A 21,554-nucleotide genomic window follows, 5' to 3' on the forward strand; every position below is an offset into this window, starting at 1 on the left:
TACTTAGAGTTCCAACCATTAGATTAAAGACATACATTCAAATTTATGGATTAATATTACATCTCAAGTTTTAGGAGATAAGTCTTTTAATTTACAAATAATTTACATGGTCAAAAGCAAAAGATAACTTAACCAATATCACTCTTAACGCGACCTTGATGGACTTAAAAATAAAAATTAATATGTACACATAAATATAAAAGATAGTAACAAGCAATAACAATGATAGACAATAATCTCTATATATTTTCTTTTGATATATAAAACCAGGTATAAATCTCTTTTACAATATATATTTTTCATCTATTACCAATATCCATCTAATATTCTATCTCATTTGTCAAGAATAATTTCATTTTGAAAATCTCAACAAAACTCAAAGGTTTGGGAACACCATCTTCTTTCAATCCTTTTCTTCATGGTGCTTCATTTTCATGAGAAAAATCATTTTATCATAACGTTGTTGGACGTGCATGATTCCTCATTTCTGCATGGTTTGGGTATGCATGGGCTTTTGTAAGGTCCCTAGTCTCTGCATGGTCTTTCATTTCATTTGGATGGGTGGGAGCTTCTGATTGGCTATACCTTGTTCTCTGAACGTGATGATGAAAGGGCTCTGCATGCTCTTGCATGTGGCCTTATTTGCTTGGTGATTCAGCTGCTGACTGCTTATGTTGACACCAATTCTGTGCTTTCTGGCTGATCTTTTGACATCTGTCTTCATTCTCTAGTGTTATCTGCTTCTTGTATCTGCATGAATGAGGTGTTGCCCCCTGTTCTTAGCTTCTAGCTTATTAATGTGTTCTAGCTGGGCTGTCTCTGTCTCTGTCTCTGCAAGGAAGACTCTCTACGTCTCTGCATGGATGGGCATGCTTTGTATGGATGGCTGATTGTCTCTTCATGGATGGCCAAAAGTCCTTTTTGTCCCTGCATGTTAAGCCTCATCGATTGCCTCCGTTTTGGATGATGGTTCATCTCTGCATGGATGAGATTCTGCTTTGTTTTTTGCTTGGATGGCTGGTTACTGCACTTCTCCTGCTGCATGGAAGAGCCTCCATCTTTGCATGGAGGATTCATCGTTTACTGCTGCCGTTGGCTTGCGTGGCTGTTGTAGCTGCTTCATCTCTTTGTCGGCTTGCGGGTTGCTCTCGTGGTTTGATTATCAAATCAGTCTGAGCTATCTAATCATCTTTCTCTATTGTAAATTTTATCAGGATGTCTTTTTATCCTATCTTTTGCGTTGTGTTAGGATGAGAACCTTGTAATATGTGATTCCTCTCATAACCATGGTCTTAATCTATTTGTTTCTACAATGGCTTGCTGTATAGCTCTCTAAGGGAGTCTGTTCCTTTCACTACTAGAAAGAGGGGCAATTAGCAACGGAATTTAGCAACGGATAATTCCGTTGCTAAATTCAGTATCAGATTTGCAACGGATTACACATATATTAGTTTTTTAATATCAGCAACGGATTTTAGCAACGGAAAATCCGTTGCAAAATTTACGTTGAATTTAGCAACGGATTTTCCGTTGCTAAGTAAAAAATAATTAATTAAATTTTAATATAAAACCAAATTTACGAAGACCGTTGATAACATTTCCAAGGATAAAATCTCAACCGTTTATTCTTTGCTGGCTTTGGTAAATCGATCCGCACCAACTTCTCCCCCCACACCGAGATGCAAACAGATCGAGACCAAATGAACAAAACCAACAGGTGAAAATTAATGATCTTCCACTCTTCCACTCTTCCAGTCGATCTCCTTCGTCCCTAAGAACATCGATCCATAAGTGTAGAAAAATCACCCTCTCTTCATCGATTTGATTTTCCTTTTTCCCAAACATTTCATCTTCTTCGCGTCTTCAGGATCCCTAATTCTTCTCCTTCATCTGAACAAAATCGAACCAGACCCATCATTATCACCATCGAACATGCTGGTTTAAGGTATCTCATTGTAAACGGGTTGGGTGTTTCACGGTTTTCTTCAATAGTTCAGGTAAGTAATTAATGGTTTTTGTTTTTGTTTTTGTTTGTTGCAATTTAACTTGCACTAAAAATTTTTCACCCAACTTTCCCAATCTCAGGTTTTTTTTCTGTCATGTCGAACGATCTCGGTCACCTGTAACTCAAGAACACAGGTAACATTTTTTTTTTTCAATGCTTTGAATAATGGTTTTAGGCTATTAATTCGATAATATAGGTGTTTATGAAATGTTTTTACCATGATCTATAACGTAATTAAGCATGTGTAATTGAAAATTTATCAAAAACCCCCAATTTAATTTTTAGGGTTACGGTTCATAAATATTTGAATGTCCCAGCAGTTGAGCTATAATCATTTTTGCTTCCCTTTGGTTTCTTTTTGCCAGTAGATAGTTGTTTTCCCCCATGAGATACCTTCATATCATCGTGTAAGTGGGATGATTTTTTCTGTTCAAACTCCTGTTTTGTAAGATCCAATGTTATATCTCCACATTTTCTCATCTCCTTAGGCATATAATTGTCTTTAAACAAAACAAGGCTTTTATCACCTTTGCTCCCATTGTCTCTCGGGTCACAACATAATTTTTTAGAGCAACTAACTTTTCCAGTCAAAGTAGCTTGATAACACTCGAAATAGTGAAAGTTATGAAGGGTTTCAGATTAGAATTTAGGTCTTACAGGTACTGTATTATTGAATTTGATAGCAGTTGATTGGGCATGGTATTCTGACATCAAGATACAACCATGAGTAGTGTTTGTTTTTGTTCATTTAGTAATTTGTGTTCTTAAACCATGAGAGGAGAATGAATTCTATGAATACGCGCGACAAAATATTATAACATTACCATAATCTCTGTCAATACTAGTGCATTAGTGTAGTTCTTCATTATGTTGTTTGATCTTATCTGCTGCTGATCTGATGCCTTTTGTTTTGAAAACGAAGCTGGGTTAAGACATAAAGATTGATTGTTGATGATGTTCTTCTATCATAATATCAAACCAAATTCACATGATAATTTTTGAAGTTAAGCAGATTCATAATCAGGTTACTGATTTCTGTGTTTCAGGTTCCTGTTAGATACCTTAGGTTTATTTCATTTGACTGAGTCTACATACCTATGCATTGATTAAGTGGTGTGTATTGATTCTCTTGTATCAAAATTTAAATATGCATATTTAAGTACTGATGTTTAAATGTTCTGTTTTTTGTCTTCCATTTGCTACTTTTAGTTGGATTCTGTTTGTATCCTAATTAGTGGCTTAATGTAGGCACAATCTACTGATTTATCGATAAAGCAAAAAATTAAAAAAATAATTAGGACAAGAAATGGTTTGGATTCTGAAGTGACTGTTTTACTTTAATGGAAAGAAACAAACTATTTCATCACAGATAACGTAAACTTCTTTACATTAAGACAAAAAAACTGTAAAGAATATAGATTTTTTTATTATTATAAGTGATAGTTTTTTAATTAGAATGAAATATAATAATATTGTATAATTAGATTACGACAAATTAATGCAAAATATAATGATATTATAAAAGCCTTTAATTTCAGTCATCTTTGCTGTCGTTTCAAGTCTGAACAGAAGAAACCATGGATCATGTTATGAGTCTCAAGTGTTCTGTTTTTAGGTTAGATCTTAGAAGAAAAAAAATTGTTATGAGAAGACAATTGCCATGAAAATATGAAAACTAAACAGTACTTTAACTTGGATATGCTTTCTGTTTTTCATAGTTTAACTTAGATTTGTTTTAAAGACTAGCAATTGATAAAGCTGGATGGGTTTAAACATACTGTTTATGTTTTTTATTTTTCCAGCAATATGAATGGCTTAATGGATCACAATATAAATCAATAGAGTTGGTTAAGTCTGATTGGGTTGCAACAAGGAAATCTCCACCTTCGGCCATTGATTATTGGGGCTTTGGTAAGTCTATTTTGCTCCATTTTTTGATGGTTGCTTAATTAGATTATGCTTAATTTGTCTACTGGGCATGCCTATTGTAATCTTTTCAATTACTGAATGTATTGCTGTAAATTAAAGCAATCTTTTCAATTAATGAATGTATTGCTGTATATTAAAGCACAGACGTCAATTGTTTTTCCTTCCATTTCATGTAGTAATAAATAAGAATTGGATTGAATAATTTCAAGATAAAAGAGACCTAAAGCAACGTTTTTTCAGGAAGAAATAAGACCAAACAAGATTCTTGATTTATTGATGCACATGCAACAATTAATAGCACCAGTCTCTTTTGCTTTATTTGTTGAGCCATCAAAGGACACTATCTGTGGGTGATTTTCGTTTTTCCAAGCTTATATTGGAATTCCCGAAGACTACAGTACTGTGTGGATGTTAATGGGAGCACACGTATAACCAGTTTAACATAGAAATAATAATAATAATAAGAAGAAAAAAAACAATTCTTGAGTTTTGAGAACCAACATCTATGGACATCAAGCAATTACCAGTCTGCTTGGTCATTAAATTATATGCCATATTCTAATTAGTTAGGTAGGTTTTTTTGTTTTTTTAATAATCAAATCCCCTCTTTTCATGTGCTTTATTTATAAGAGATCTCAAGAACTTGAGTACTCCACATAAAATCAAAAGGGTAAACTGAAGAAAAAGGAAAAAAAAATAAGGTTCCCCATTCAAGAGTTACTAACTAGTGAATTTTATTGCAAGTAATGATTTCCCATTTGAAAAGGAGATGTCTGCTTTTTTCTCCTGCTAAATTCCAACAGATTCCAATTAGCTAGCACATATCTGGAAGACCTTGTCTTCTGGATCATTTCAAGCTTTTTACATAAAGCAAGCATCCGGTCCCTCTGTGCATTTTATTTCCCTTCATGTCTTTCCACCCTTTCAGACGCATCCTTGGAATCAAAACAGGGGCTATTAAATTAAATGAAAATTTTTAGGTTATATCTAAAATGAAAAAATATTTGTTATGAGAAGACAAGTACCAAACAAATATTAAAATTTCATTCTTTAACTTGTATATGATTTTTGCTTTTCATAGTTTAACTTGGATTTGTTTTAAAAACTAGAAATTGTTATAACTTGATGGGTGTAACATACTGTTTATGTTTTTTTTATTTTTCCAGCAATATGAATGGCTTATTGGATCACAATATAATCCAATAGAGTTGGCTAAATCTAATTGGGTTGCAATAAGAAAACCTCCACCTTGTGCCATTGATTCTTGGGGATTAGGTAAGTTCTATTTTGCTCTATTTTTACATGGTTGCTTAATTATATCGTGCATGATTTTTCTGTTGGGCATGCCTATTGTAATGTTTTCAAGTAGTTGGAACTCTGCCTTTCATGTGGTACATATTTTATTTTAAAGGATTGTTTAAGTACTAGTAGTTAAAGAAGTATGCTTATTTCAAAAAATACTTATTGGTGTTGTCATGTTAATTAGATTAACATGGATGATCGATCGTGGATGTATCGTCGTCTTATGGATGGTCGCCTTTGTCCTGAATACATTACCGGTGTTAGAAGATTTATCAATTTTGCATTTTCAATTGATAAAAATATATCTGGGGGAAAAATTAGATGTCCTTGTGTGAGGTGCAAAAATCAAAAGTTTTTAAAGGAGGATGATGTTTGTAAACATCTATTGACAAAAGGTTTTTTACCTTGTTATGAAAATTGGACTGTACATGGGGAGCCTTATGTCGCAGAACCAATATTGGCTGGACCTTCATCGATTATAATGAGTCATGCTGTGAATGATGTTTGTCTAGAGAATCCATATAGGAATCTGGTTATGGATGCAATGGGGGTTGGTGATGCATTCTGTAATGATAATGTGTCTAGTCCTGTGGTAGCTGGAGAAATTCCAAATCCGGAGGCAACTAAATTTTTTAACCTTTTGAAAGCTGCGGAGGAGCCGTTGTGGGATGGGTGTACCAAGCAATCCAAATTATCTGCTTGTGTGCAATTGCTCAATATGAAGTCAAATTTAAATTTGACTCAGAATGCCTTCAATAATTTTATTGACTTTACAAAAAGTTGCATGCCTAATGATGAAAATTTGGTTTCAAATTTTTATGATGCCAAGAAATTTATGCGACCACTTGGACTTGGTTATGAGAAATATGATGTGTGTCCTAATTACTGTATGCTGTACTATGGGGAAGATGCAATGAAAATAAATTGTGATTTTTGTGGAAGTTCACGATACAAACCTAGAAATCCAACTAGTAAAGGTTCCAATAAGGCGGAGAAGCAACTTCGATACTTTCCCTTAACACCAAGGCTTCAGAGACTGTTCATGTCTCCATATCATGCCAAAGATATGACATGGCATCATTTTCATAATTCTGATAATGGGGTTATGGTGCACCCATCTGATGGGGAGGCATGGAAAGAGTTTAATCGTGTCCACTTAAGCTTTGCATCAGATCCGAGAAATATTCGGTTAGGGTTGTGCACTGATGGGTTTTGTCCATTTGACATGTCTTCAAATACATATTCTTGTTGGCCAGTAATTGTAACTGTTTATAATTTGCCTCCGTGGAAGTGCATGACTAGACCATTCATGTTTTTGACAATGATGATTCCTGGGCCAAAGAATCCGGGTAAAAAGCTTGATGTTTTCCTAAGACCTTTGATTGATGAGTTAAAGAATTTGTGGTCTGTTGGTGTTGAAACATATGATGTATACAGAAAGGAAAATTTTCAATTAAGGGCAGCTTTGATGTGGACAATTAGTGACTTTCCAGCATATGGCATGTTATCGGGGTGGAGTACTCATGGAAATCTGTCTTGTCCTTATTGTATGGAGCATAGCAAGGCTTTTAGATTAAAAAATGGAGGGAAAACTACATTTTTTGATTGTCATCGACGATTCTTACCTATGAACCACCCATATAGATTTCAATCTGATAAGTTTTTGAAAGGAGTAATTGAAATTCTCCCTCCTTTACCTCGTCCATCTGGTTTGGAAATGTTAAACGAAGTGTCCATGTATACTGAGGGACATAATGGAGGTTCATCATATAATGATAAAATTCCTGGCTTTGGGGTTAAGCATAATTGGGTGAAGAAGAGCATTTTCTGGGAGCTTCCATATTGGCATACAAATTTGATTCGTCATAATCTTGATGTCATGCATGTTGAGAAAAATGTCTTTGACAATATTTTTTATACAGTTATGGATTGTCCGAATAGAAGCAAGGACAATTTAAAGGCTAGATTGGATATTCAATTGTATTGTCAGAAGCCAAATTTGCATTTGCAACAAGATATGAGTGGTCGGGTTTACAAACCTAAAGGCACTTATTGTCTACACAAGAAACAACAACAAGAAGTCTTGTCATGGATGAAGGAATTATCATTTCCTGATGGTTATGCTTCAAGCATTTCAAGATGTGTGAAAGAGGCACAATGTAAGGTTTCAGGGATGAAGAGTCATGATTGTCATGTCTTCATTCAAAGACTTCTTCCAACCGCTTTCCGACCTTACTTACCTAGGCCACTGTGGGAGGCATTAACTGAATTGTCCGTATTTTTTCGAGATATTTGTTCAACAAATTTGAATGCCCAGCACATGGAGTTAATGCAGATGAATATAATTGAAATAATTTGCAAACTTGAAAGGATTTTTCCTCCATCATTCTTTGACTCCATGGAACACTTGACGATACATCTACCTTACGAGGCAAAAGTTGGTGGACCAGTTCAATATCGATGGATGTATCCATTTGAACGGTATGTTTTCATACTATGTTAATTTTATTAACTTTTGATTTTTTAAAAATAAACTAATTGACATAAATGATATAGGTATATGTTTTATCTGAAGAAGAAAGTGACCAATAAAGCTAAAGTTGAGGGTTCCATATGTGAAGCATACTTGATTGATGAAATTACCAATTTTGCATCTCATTATTTTGGTGATGACGTGCAAACAATTTGGAATCGAGTTCCACGGAATGATGATGGTGGCCTTAGAAGTGTAGATGGATGTCTCTCTATTTTTTCCTATCCAGGGAAAAAATTATCCAAAAGATTTTTATAGAAGGCAGTTGTCACATGCTGAAATGCAAATTGCGCATAACTATGTGATATTCAATTGTCAAGAACTGAAGCCTTATTTAGAGTAAGTATGAAATATTATTTTGTATTAAATTTATAATAATTTGTTATTAACTTTAACATTTTAAAATTTTAGGCAATGTCGACAAGAGCTAAAGTCACAACAATCACATGCCAGTGATGGTGAAATAGAAAAATTATGTGAAGCAATTTTTCCAAATTGGTTAAAAAATAATGTAAGTGTTGTAATAAAATTAATTTATATTTTTATGTCAATTAGCTACTTTAAAAATATTATTAATATCTTTTAAATCATTATTTCTTATGGAGTTAACTATTATGCTAGGTGGAATACCAATCTAATGGAATTGAAAATCAGCTCTTTGGACTTGCTATGGGCCCTTCAACTTCAGTGAAATGTTATAATGGGTATTATGTGAATGGTTTTAAATTTCATACTCAACGTTATGGTCGTTTTAAAAAGACAATGAATAGTGGAGTTTGTGTGAAAGGAAGTTGTTATGATGATGATGAACGTGATTATTATGGAATGCTTAAAGAAGTTGTTCGGCTAAAATACTTGGGGAGTAAGTGCAAGTTATTTATGTTTAAATGTAATTGGTATGATACAAAACGAGGGATTAGAGTGCATCCTTCGAATGGTTTGGTTGAAATCAAGCATACATCTCGACTACACGGAAATGAAGATTTTGTGTTAGCACAACAATGTCAACAAGTCTACTATACATATCCACCTGGTAATAAATCATCTGAATGGTGGACGGTTATTAAGACAACTGCTAGAAGTCGTTATAATGTTGATATGGGTGAATTTATTGAAGATGCAAACAATGTGAGATCATTTGATGTTGATCAATCAGATGAGATTTCTCAACCATCTCTTGTCCTTCCTACTCAAACACTTGATGATCCAAATATACTTGTTGAATCATCTCATTATGAAGAAATCGGGGCAACATGAATTGATTCAACTTGACATAAATTGGGGAAACAAAGATGATGAAGCAGAAGAAGATGGTGATGGTGAAGAAGAAGAAGAAGAAGAAGAAGATGATGATGATGATGATGATGAGGATGATTGTTATGGTGGTGATGGTTAGGAGTGATGATAATAATGAGTAGCACAAGTTAATTTTATTTCGTAGTATATGTAATGAATTATCTTTATTATATGTATGGATGATTTCATATTATTTGACAATATTTAGGCTTTCAATGTTTTGTTTTATTATTATTTTATTCAAGTGTGTGGTTATGCATCACATTACATAAATCATTTTCATTGACCTTTGAAACCATTTATAACCTTTCAAGTATCAATCTTTAAATTGTGATTTTGATGTTATATTTTATTTTGTGATTTGTTTTCTTGCTTATAGGTGCTGAAGCGTGAAAGAAAGGGTTTTTCCTACTCAATCTTTTGATTTATAGGACCAAACATTAAGGTAAGCATACTCATAAATTTTAATTTCTGCTTAATTAATTATTTAGAATTTTATCTTTTTTTATTGTTTGTGTTAATTGGCTTATGACAATTTAAACTTCATGGCTGATTTTTGTCATTGCAAAGAATGCTTAATGAAATTGTCTTGATGTTATTTACATATTTGGTTTTGTTGCAGTAATTATTTTATTTGAAGTATAATATTTTTCGGAGTGATGGCTATTATTGTTATGTTGTATATATTCATATGATAATGTATATATTTTTTCTGGTTTTTAGTATGCCTCGACGAGGATCCATATTAGAATCTAGGAGTGACAGGTCCACATCAAGGAGTGACAAGTCCACTTCATCCAAATCATTTCAAACTACATCAAGGCATAATAACAAAGCATCCACAATTCATCAACCTGTGTATCAGAACACAAATGAGTATTATATACCTCATTTGGGAGTACACATCCTTCTCAACATGATTATGGGAGGGTTGATGCATATCAATATTGTGAGGATTTCGTTTTCAGGATTTGCTTCAAACTCAAGGAGGTTTTCTCGAGATAACCAACTTGTTTATGGAGGACATAATTTATATGGGAGTCATGGGAGAGTTGATGGTGATGATGATGATGTGAACATTAGAGATGCAGATGAGGGAGACGGTAGTAATGTGAGAGGTGTATGTGATGAGGATGAAGATGGTGTTCCATCATATCACGGTTCAACATCTTCTCCATACAATTATGATCAAATTGTGAAAAGGAAGGGTTTTGACACGCCAATGGATCCAATAACAAGAAAAAAAGAGCTTTGTTTGTATGGAACAACAGAGTAAGTTCAACTTTTTTAATAACTAACTGATTAAGGTTATATTTTCAGGTATGAAAAAAATTACTTATTATTGTATAAATTATTTGTTTAATATAAGTTTGTTATTATGTATTTTCAGGTTCAATAATGCATCATGTGGACGTGCAATTGGAGATATTTTGAGGTCCAATTTTAAGGGAGCATGGCACTCTTGGGAAAAAGTAGATTACATGTGCAGGGATGAACTTTTTAGAGAGTTTAAGGTAAGAACCAACACTAATTGCCATAATATTCTTTTTAATTTTGATCACTTTAATGTAGCATTATGAAAATTATCAACTGAATAGCTATGACTGATTTGTGTTATAATTTGTTCTTATTTCTTGTTTACTCTTTAATATCATTTAATTTCTTTAGTTATTACATTTTCTTGCAAATTCTGAACAAGATAACACAATATGATTAATTATTTATATAATTTGAAATTTTGTGCACTCTTTTTACTTGGTATATATATTATTTGGTAGAAAAAATATTCCTTTTCTGAGGAAGATGAGTCGATTGTTCGTAATATTTGGGAAGATAAGGCTAGGATAGCTTTGAATCAACAATTGACACGAGCTCGCAACAATGCCATGGCAAAAGAAAACACAACAAATATTATAGATTGCCTTGATAAAGGTCCTACCTGGATAAACAATGATGATTGGAATCAAATGATCAAAGATGTTTGGTCCACCCCTGAATTTCAAAGGAGGTCTGAATCTGCTAGGAGGAATTGATTATCCCAAACAGATGGCAAAATAAGCACTCATTCTGGAGGAACGGTGTCATTTGCATCATATCGAGCTAACATGGTAAGGATATATTTTTTTTTATGCTTAAGATAATGAATTAAAATTTATAAATTTATCTTTTATAATATTTATTAATCTTGAAAGCAAGAGGAAGCTGGTGGAAAAGAACCTCCATGGGATGATGTCTTTTCAGCTTTGCATCAAAGTACCAAGCAGTCTGGTAGCTTCGTCGATAACAAGTCAAAAAAAGTGGTTGTATGTATTTTTATTTGATTATTTCTTAATATAACTCAAGTATTATTTAACATTCAAATTAATTTAATGTTGCATGTATTTTATTTGTAGGAAAATTATAAAATGGAGATGATTTCAAAGTATGGAACTGATCGGGAAAATCATCCTTCATTTGATGGAGCAGCTTGGTGTGCGGCTTCAGGAGGAGTTACAAAGGGTAGGGTATATGGTGCACCTCGTATGCCAAAATCTATAGTTAGTCCAAGCTCTTCATCACATTCCTACTCGGTGGAGTCATCATATCCCAGTTCATCATATCGAGCATTGCAAGAGGAGATAAAGAAAACAGATGATTTGATTTTTGCAATGAAACGGCAGATGGATTCCATGCAAGAATATCTTGTGAACAATCTTGGATATCATGGCGGGACATCAAATATTGATCAAGGTATGCCATCACCTTTGACTCCATCAATACCGCCACATATGGCTCCTCAGATAATGACATCTATGGGTCCCACATCTCAACCAATTTATCGACCTACACCTCGACCTTTATATCCTGATCAACAATATCATGGTTCGTCTTCGCAACCAGAACCATAATTGTATCTTTTGTTGTTTTTTTTGTATTTGAACTTAATTGTATTAATGCAAGTTTAACTAAATTTTTATAATATGAATATTATTTTTATTCTATTTTTTATTAATTATTGTTAATATTAATTTATGTTGGTTATATATATTCTACAATTTGTAAACTACCCATAAATAAATAAATAAATAAATTAAAAATCATTTTAATAAATAAATAAAAATTAATTTAATAAAAATATAATAATCCAATCACCAACAGATTCTCCGTTGGTGATTGCAACTGATGCCTGCATCAGCAACGGATTATCCGTTGCTGATGCAGGCATCAGCGTGCATCAGCAACGGAGAGTCCGTTGCTGATGCATGAATCAGCAACAGATTCCCCGTTGCTGATTCGTCAAACTAGCAACGGATAATCCGTTGCTAGTTTTGCAACGGATTATCCGTTGCTTTTTATAAGCAACAGATTTTCCGTTGCTGCGAAATCAGCAACGGATTTATCCGTTGCAAACAAATCAGCAACGACAAATCTGCATCCGATTTGTGCCGTTGCTGATTCCGTTGCTAAATTGTTTGAGCAACGGATTTCAGTTGTATTTGCAACGGAATTGTCCGTTGCTAATTACCATATTTTTTAGTAGTGTTTTTTGTTTATCCTTGTTTTTGAACTTGCTGGCTTTTCAACATTGTATATATATATTTTTTTTATCTTTTTATACACTTACATTTTGATTAAAAAAAAAAAAATTCTCACTTGATACCAAGATATTCTTCTCTTTGTATCATTAACTTATCTCATTCTTTTGGAACAATTAATCAATATCTTTCCTTTTATTTTTTAGAAGGTAATCGCCGACACTAATAAATTTTATTAGTATCATTAGTCTTCTAATATTGGGCTAGACTAATCAATTACATTCACATGCTGATATTAATACAACCGATTAATATCATTAACTATTCCTTCCTCGGAATACTTAATCAAATATTATTCATATCTGGTTTCTATCAAAGTTGTCGATGTCAAGAACCCTTGACATCATTAGCCTCCTTGCCTAGAGTAGTTACCAATGTGACCTATTGATATCATTAACTATTCTCGACCTGGAATAGTTAATAAACTTATCTTTTTCACTGAACCAGGAGTAATCATGCCAATGTTAGTAATCTTTTTTAACATCATTAGTCACCTAATTGCTCGGGATCGACTAATCAAGTTAAGAAATGTTGGCACTAATGAAACCTCATCAATACCATTAGTAATCCAAACCCGGATAGTTAATCAATGCCATTTGAATCTTCCATTTGTACCGAACCACTTTTATTTTTCTTATTAACATCATATGCATTGTAACCACAGTTGCCAAGTATCATTCGCACACAATCTTAGTTATCGATACTATGGTCACTAAGCATCCTTCACATAACCTTGGCCACCCTTATCACAGTGCCAATTATCAATTTATGCCCTTAGCCACCGTCATTATGGTGCTAAGTATCATTGTCATGTATCCTTAGCCACAAACACTATGGTAACTAATTATCTATTAATTCCCCTCCAATCTCCAAGTCATTGTGTATACCCAATAACCACATTAATTAATGTACTCAATATCTTAGTCATATATTAATTATTTTACTCATAACATTTAGAATTTACTACTTCTAACTTCAATCAATTAATTCACATAATCTCTTCAAAACTTAAATATTTGGCTAACTCATCTCGATTGCTAATAATTCTGGTAATTTCATATAATTATCCACACATTTGGTTAACCTTCCTTAGTTATCAATAAATTCGGTAATTCCATACGAATTACCCAGCATCTAGCTAACCTTTTTTGTTAGCCAATCAATATGGTAATTCCATACGAATTACCCCATATCCAATTAACTTCCTTGTTAATCAATAAACCAGGTAATTCTCTTGATTGCCAAAATCAATCCGGTAATTCTATATAAGAAATCCGGCTAATCCATCGTTGTTGCTAAAATCAATTCAGTAATTCCATACGAATTACCCAGCATCTGGCTAACCTCTTTTGTTAGCCAATCAATTCGGTAATTCCATATGAATTACCCAAGAAATCCATCTAATCCATGTTGGTTGCTAAAAGCAATCCAATAATTCCATATGAATTACCCAGCATCCAACTAACCTCTTTTGTTAGCCAATCAATCTAGTAATTTCATACGAATTACCTTATATTTGGTTAACTTTCTTGTTAACAAATAAACCCTGTAATTCTCTTAATTACCTAAGAAATCCAGCTAACCCATCTTAGTTGCCACAATCGATCCGATAATTCCATACGAATTACCCAACACTCAGCTACCCTCTTGTGTTTGCAAAATAATTTCAGTAATTTCTCTTAAATTACCAATAATTCTCATTTGTAATAATCACTTTATATTCATTTGTTTTGTTCTTTTAACATCAATTAAATACACAACACAAATATTTAAGGAAAACTAATAATTACAAAATAAGGTGATGAATCACCTTCCGAGAATAGGTGCATGTACTGCCACTCCATACAATTGTCTAGTCCTCATAGCTTTCCCTATATAACTAGGGATTCAATTTTTTATCAACAATACAACCAACATTACATCTTCATTTAACTAGTATTTTTAAACCAATCAGAAGGAATTTTCTTAGGATCCCATACTCGTACCCATTCTCATGTTCATATTTATTCTTATAATTTTGTTATTAAAATCATCACTCCACAGTGATTCTAAGCAAAGATTAAAAATGATCTAATTTTGATCGATTTAGCTTAACCAACTCAGAACACTATTATCTAGTGTTTTTATCATAACTAAAGTTGTACAACTTCGTTTTGGGCTTGATTTGTCTCTATTAAAAATACAACTTTCATGAAGAAATCAACTCCAAATTATTTTATTTTAAAACTCAAACTCAATAATCATAATAACCCCTCCTTTATAGCTAAAATTTTAGACAACGAGGATTTTCATCCCTTGGAAATCCTTTTCAACTTCCAATTTATTTTCATGCATAAACAATATTATCCAAGGTCATTTGACATCATTTAAATCACAATAATAATTTCACGATACTAATTGGAATACATGATAATCTTCATTAACTAATCAATTTGCCAAAAATATACTTATGATCAACCTTAAATATGTTTTATTTTTCAAATTTCTTTCATTTTAATTTCTTCATGGTTCCACCCCATATCCACACAACCAACAAGTTAGCTTTTTATTCAATTAACATGTTCATATAGCAATGTTCATTCCTATTCTTACACAATAATCATTCCTCCCCTTATATTAAGAATACACAATTAATCTATAAATTGTGTATTCTATAATCATTCCTCCCCTTTCATTTTAATTTCTTCATGGTTCCACCCCATATCCACACAACCAACAAGTTAGCTTTTTATTCAATTAACATGTTCATATAGCAATGTTCATTCCTATTCTTACACAATAATCATTCCTCCCCTTATATTAAGAATACACAACCAACAAGTTAGCTTTTTATTCAATTAACATGTTCATATAGCAATGTTCATTCTTATTCTTACACAATAATCATTCCTCCCCTTATATTAAGAATACACAATTAATCTATAACAATACTACATAAGTTAATGATGGTCAAACTTCATTTACAATGAAAAAATCTTTTTTTAAAATAGGTTGTAGGGAACTCATTAATAATGTTAATAAACACGGGGTAATGACCTATCCTTGAAAACTCTATACATGACTGCTTGCCCACGTCGAGATTCAAATTAAATCTTGTGGGAGTTGTTATAATATGAGCCAATTGATTTGGTAAATCCAAAGTCATCTCAAAAGACCGAGAAAAATCTGGCTTGACCTCAAAAAAATGATATTTTATGTTGTTTTATATTGAAAATGTGACATATTGGATAACACATGGTCAATCGAGGTAAACATCAAATATGTAACTTGGATCATGAACATAACTATAATGCACCAACTTAGTCGGATAGTTATCTATTTCCTTCCCCTTTCCTTTTCCTATTCTATCATTGCTTGGGCCTCATTTGAGCTTGGATTAGATGAAAATTGAAGATTTAATAGAGAATGAGGGACTAGGTTGAAAGAAGAGGGCTTGGCTCAGGTGGGATGAGATTCACACCTTAATTGAAGAGTTACTATCGAATTAGAAATTAAATCAAATGAAAGTCAGGACCTAATTAAAGAGTTATTATCAAATTATGGATTAAATTGAATACGTTAAATGGAATTTAGGGCTTAATTAAAGAGTTATTATAGAAGTAGAGACCAAATTTTTTGTTAAAAAAAAAAAAGAAAAAAAAAGAAAAAAAGAAAGGTTGATGTATACGTTAGCATGTAAAATCATTTTTCATGGCGCGTGTAGTCCCCTACCTCCTTTAAAGACAATCTTATTTGTTGTCCCTAAAATTGTCTCAATGTCCTTGTTGTAACCCATTTTTTGGTTCCCACATAAAAAATAAAAAAAATAAAAAAAAAATTCAAAAAATATATTATAAAAAAAAAAACGCAAAACGGTGCCATTTGGAAACGGCACCATCGTCTTCTTCCCTGCGCACGCAGAGAACAGGGGAGAAGAATTTTTCTTCTCCACTTTTCGCCGAACTTCTTTCCTGGATTTGGCGCAATAAGACGCCTACCATTCGACGCCCACTTGCCTCCTTTTTATCCATTGAACAGATAGTGCAGGGGCGGCCAACAGTGGCCGCCCCACCATTCGCCCCCCTGTTTTCCTATAAATACAGGGGAGGGCTAGAAAAAAAAGAAAAAGAAAAGAAAGAGAAGAACAAGAGAGGGGGAAGAGAAGAGAAGGGAGAGCAAAGAGAGGGAGAAGAGGGAGAAGAGAGGAGAGAAGGCAGAGAAGAAAACAGAGGAGAGAGAGAAGGAAAACGCAGAGCCACCGCCGGCCACCCCACTGTCAGCGCCGCTTCCTGTCGCCACCAGCAGCTCCGCCATCAACGACAGCCACCACAGGTCAGCCCTCAACCCCTTATCTCGTTTTACTGTTCATCTTCTTGCATGCAGAACGTGCACTGTGCACGTTCTGCAAGCCATGAATTAATTACCCGGTTACTGTGCATGGCACAGTAACTGGCTAATTAATTCACTGGTTACTGTGTGCACAGTAACCCGGTTACTATGTGCACAGTAACCAGCCCATTTGGGCCTGGGCTGGGACGTCAGCCAGCCCATGTAAATGGGCCAGGTTTGGCCCACCCCATGCAATTGGGCCTGATCCGGCCCATTGTAAAAAAATAGAAAAAAAATATTATTGTTTTAAAAAAATATTTATGATGTTCCCACTGTTGATTTATGTTATTTTTATTAATATCGGGTAGTATTTTTATGTCGTAAAAATACAAATCTGGTATTAAACTACCCGGTTTTTCATCAAAAACTTCCAAAAATACAAAAAAATTAAAAAAAAAGGAGAAAAAATGTTTTTGTGCATACGGCCAAGTGTCTCAAAGCTAAAAAATCATATTGTATTTTTCATACACCAAAAAAAACAATGTTTTAGCATGCATTTTGGCTTTAATAACCAGTTTATTAAAGTCAAGAGAATATTGGCCAAAATTTCAAAAACAACAAAAAACTTTATTTTGTTTGTCTCTTAGTATTCGAGGTATGACATTATATGTAATGCATATTTTGGATATTAATTCTTTTTTTCCGGACAATCGAACCTGGGGTATGACATTACATGTAATGCGTATTCCGAACAATTACAAACCACAACAAGACTTTAGATTTTATCAGACAAAACAATGCAGCTTACCTTAGGTAGGGCGTAGTTGGGGTGCTAATACCTTCCCTTTACGCAACCAGTCTCCGTACCCGATCTCTAAAGACCAGTTAAGGTTCCTAGTAACCAGAATACTAGGTGGCGACTCCCAGTCCATATTTTCACATATAGAGACAAGAATTCCTTGTCTCTCCCTTTTTGCCAGGAATAAACATTTCCGATTTTTCCTTGAGGGTGGACGATCGCCGCGCCGCCGCACACGTGCGACAGTCCTCATCCTCCTTAAGTGACCAATGTATGATAATTATCCATAGCATGGCATCAATTAACTTTTTTCTCATTCCATCTCTTTTTTTTTTTTTCTCTCTCTCTCTTTTCTCATTTGGATTTTGAAATTTGATTTCTTCTTCCTTCATAGCCTTTTAAGTTTTTTTTCCTTGTTGTCAATCTCATTCCTTCTAATTTAAATCTCTTTAAAAATAGAAATTTTAACAAAATTTTTGCATGGTCGAACGCAAAACCAAGAAGGCCATAGAGAGAAAATGAAAATAAAATATCAAGTTAATTGTGAAACAAATCAACAAAAAATAATAACAAAAAAAGCTATATATCAATTCAAATAATTGCACCGTTGAATCCATAGTGCAACAACTCCTTTTTATTTTTTTAAGTGGATTTTCAATGCATATACATTTTTTATTATTGTTAAACAATAGACATGCAGGGTATGTCTTGAATTTTGAGATATAAAAGGAGGACTATACAAAATACCAACAGCAACAACAATAAGAAATAAGGTGGCATACTTTGTCTTTGTGATTATTTATAATAGGTGCCTTTGATATATTGCTTGTCTAGCAATATTATTAATTTTCGTCCATAGATCAAGGATCTTGCTAATAGGCATGTTACAGAAGGATATTAATTAATACGAAATTACTTGATTAAATATATATAGGTACAGGATACATTATGCTACCCTTCTTATCAATGATATATGGGAGTCGATCAACTCTTGGACTAGGCTATATATATGAGAGTTTAACAATGCATTTTTTTTTTTTAATGAAATACAAGAATTTTATTAATCAGTTGATTTACTGTAAAGAGCATGGCTAAATATAAAAAGTAGAGTAACAAGAGATAGGTTAGAAAACATACAAAATGAAACAATGACCATGCAGATTTGAATAAAATGATCATCGGAGTTCATGTCATTGAAATCACTCTGTAACCACTACTGTATCTGCTATGATCTCAAGAATAACAATGTTTTTTTTTTTTTTTTTTTAAAGAAACTGGTAGAATTATTCAGAATAGGAGCTTGCTCTGACGTTACATGATATCTTATCATTAAAGGGCTCATGAAAAGATCTTGCAAGCAATTAAAACTGCATTTAAAGGAGCTTCCCAAACTCCTGGAATCACTTGAGACATCGGATTCTGCTACGAAGATTGCGCGAATAGGTCTATATATGGTCTGACAATCTGGATTGACCTCTGCTGAATTGTTGCTGCTTCAGTCCCTCTCCAAAACAAATTATTCGATCACACCAAGCAGGAGCTTGCTTCTTAATTTTCACCCTTCATCTTCTGATCGATCACAGTCATAAATTAAAACCTGTGAGTTCTGATAGTACTTGTAAGTGGGTGCAGATTCAATTAATCCTTCACGCCAACCCTTGAAAACATGACACTTCATGAGCTCGCCCTTGAGCTGATCCCTTTCCAACAAGATTATGAAAGCAAGGGTACGTATATCTGAATGTGGCCACCTGTAATCCCTTACTTATACAATTAATATCGCTTTATTTTATTTTATTTTTCAAAAAGTTGCGGACTTTCTATTAAAACCAAAAGAGAACTAGGTTAAGTAACACTTCGTGGTTAAATCATTTTAATAAAAGAATGTACAATCTGAATTAGGCATTTAATATCTATCTATACACAGTACGTAGATTATGAATATGTTTCTAATTTAGTTATAAAACTGAAAAAAAAATGAATGAAATCACTCACTTCAGTAAATAAATCAGAACAACTAGCCCCTCTTGTTGCTTCTTGAAAACCATGGCAACCTTTGAAGCAATTGGAAAACAATCTCGCATGAGGAAATACAGAGCGAAGGAGAACCAAGGATGCTTGCCACCCAAAACCCTCCTTGGTATGTGATCAGCAGCAAGGACCATGCATCTGCGGCAAGGCGTCCTTGGCTCAAATCCACTCTCTATCACTTCATGCAAGATGATAGAGAACTAAGCTTCATTTTGATGATCATGTGATTGATCATCCTAGCTACGTATACGTACGTTCCGCCTTAGCTTCTCTAGCAAACCTAACTCAATTTCACGTAAAACTTACAGCATTGTTAGCATATTTATATATGGTAGTCGATGATAAGGTTTCATGCATGACTCAGAAATTCCAATTGCACAAAGCTTTGTCGTTTCAAAACCAAAAGATGCCACCGGCCACCATGTATGCCACTTGTACGGCAATATGAACAAAAGCTTCCACCCACATTATCTACTTTTATCGATAAAACCTTCAAATAGAGCATACAACACGTATATATAGCTGGTCCTGCATTCCACTAATGTAGTAAAATGGATGCTGTATGCCATTAATATTTGGAATAAAATCTTGAATATTTTTAGGAGAAGGTGCAATTGGTTAGAAAATGTCAACACGAATTTGTTCATATATCTTTACGTTAGAGACATAATATAAGGATAATTGAATGCACGTTGATGTGCTTGCATGCCTCCATGGAAACATAATTCTAGTGCTTCCATTTTCTTTGTCTTCCCTGCACTTGAAGTTTTCCCCATCATGTATGTGTAACAAATTAATGAATAACATCTTAAGTGGTTAGACATTTGTTTAAGGCTAAATTAAAACTGGAGTCTATTTTTTATTGAAAAATCATTCTTCAATAAAAGTATTTTAACATAGAACATTAATATAATTAAAATAAAAATATGGATAAATAAAAAATTAATTCAAAAAAATTCTTTAGTTGATGTATTTTGTGAAACTCAAAACTCTCTATTTCATATAAAAAAAAATTATGACTTTCTTGTAACTTATATAATAGAAAGTTCAAAAGTTTTAAAAGAGAACATACAACATCAAATTCTTTAGAAGAGAGAGGACCTAGACAAAGTGAATTTTAAGTTTAAACCACACTCGCACGCTTACTTGCCTCGCATGCTCACTCGGCTTGCATTACACAAACACAGGCTCTAGGTCCCTAAGTTTAGGTTTGTTGCAAAATAATATTTTGACCTATATAGAAATATTTTTTGCCTACCTATTTTGATTTTAGATTTTCTATAAATTGATTTTTTTGGCATATAAAGAATTATTTTGCTTGCCCATTTAGTTTAGATAGCCCATGAATAAATATTTTAATCCTCCACTTCATGAATAATTTTAATTTCTAAGTAAAAATATATGGTTTTCAAGGTAAAAACCCTTCTTTTTTTTATGATGGGTAATTAAAGCAAAGTGACATGAATTAATTTTGATAATTACTAAAATTAATTCTCCATTAATTTTGGTTAAACAAATCATTATAAAAAGGGGTTGAATAAGAGATGTTTTGCACACAATGCAACACCTCATTTGCCTTCTCATGTTCGATTTTCTTAGTTTTTTTTTTTTTCTTCAATTAGCTTGCTTATAAGTTTTTCGCCCCCTTTTTCTTATGTTCAAGAGCTTAGGTTCTATTTATTTGTAGAAAGATATTAAATTCAACTATTCTTTTGGTTCGTAGACTTTCAAAGAAAGTTTATTTTTTTGAAAGTTAAGTTCTTAGAATCTTGGGAG

General features: G+C 33.2%; 1 protein-coding gene and 2 long non-coding RNA genes across 3 annotated transcripts; all 3 read left to right on the forward strand.

The window, feature by feature from the left end:
* Nucleotides 1-1,357: 1,357 nt before the first annotated feature.
* On the forward strand, nucleotides 1,358-8,015 carry LOC118055166 (uncharacterized; the record flags this gene model as incomplete). The annotated part of the gene is made up of 6 exons (XM_035066985.2): nucleotides 1,358-1,997; nucleotides 2,086-2,139; nucleotides 3,808-3,916; nucleotides 5,101-5,209; nucleotides 5,421-7,717; nucleotides 7,793-8,015. Coding segments are annotated over exons 5-6 (2,514 nt in total), but the record flags the coding sequence as incomplete, so codon positions are not given.
* A 4-nt stretch (nucleotides 8,016-8,019) lies between these two features.
* LOC140955489 (uncharacterized) lies at nucleotides 8,020-9,392 on the forward strand. The gene is made up of 3 exons (XR_012169645.1): nucleotides 8,020-8,108; nucleotides 8,181-8,280; nucleotides 8,391-9,392. It is a non-coding gene; the product is annotated as an uncharacterized lncRNA (long non-coding RNA).
* A 1,704-nt stretch (nucleotides 9,393-11,096) lies between these two features.
* On the forward strand, nucleotides 11,097-11,684 carry LOC140955472 (uncharacterized). Its single transcript, XR_012169575.1, has 3 exons — nucleotides 11,097-11,173; nucleotides 11,258-11,368; nucleotides 11,459-11,684. It is a non-coding gene; the product is annotated as an uncharacterized lncRNA (long non-coding RNA).
* Nucleotides 11,685-21,554: the final 9,870 nt, after the last annotated feature.

This window comes from Populus alba, chromosome 4 (genome assembly GCF_005239225.2).
Source record: "Populus alba chromosome 4, ASM523922v2, whole genome shotgun sequence".
NCBI lineage: Eukaryota > Viridiplantae > Streptophyta > Magnoliopsida > Malpighiales > Salicaceae > Populus > Populus alba.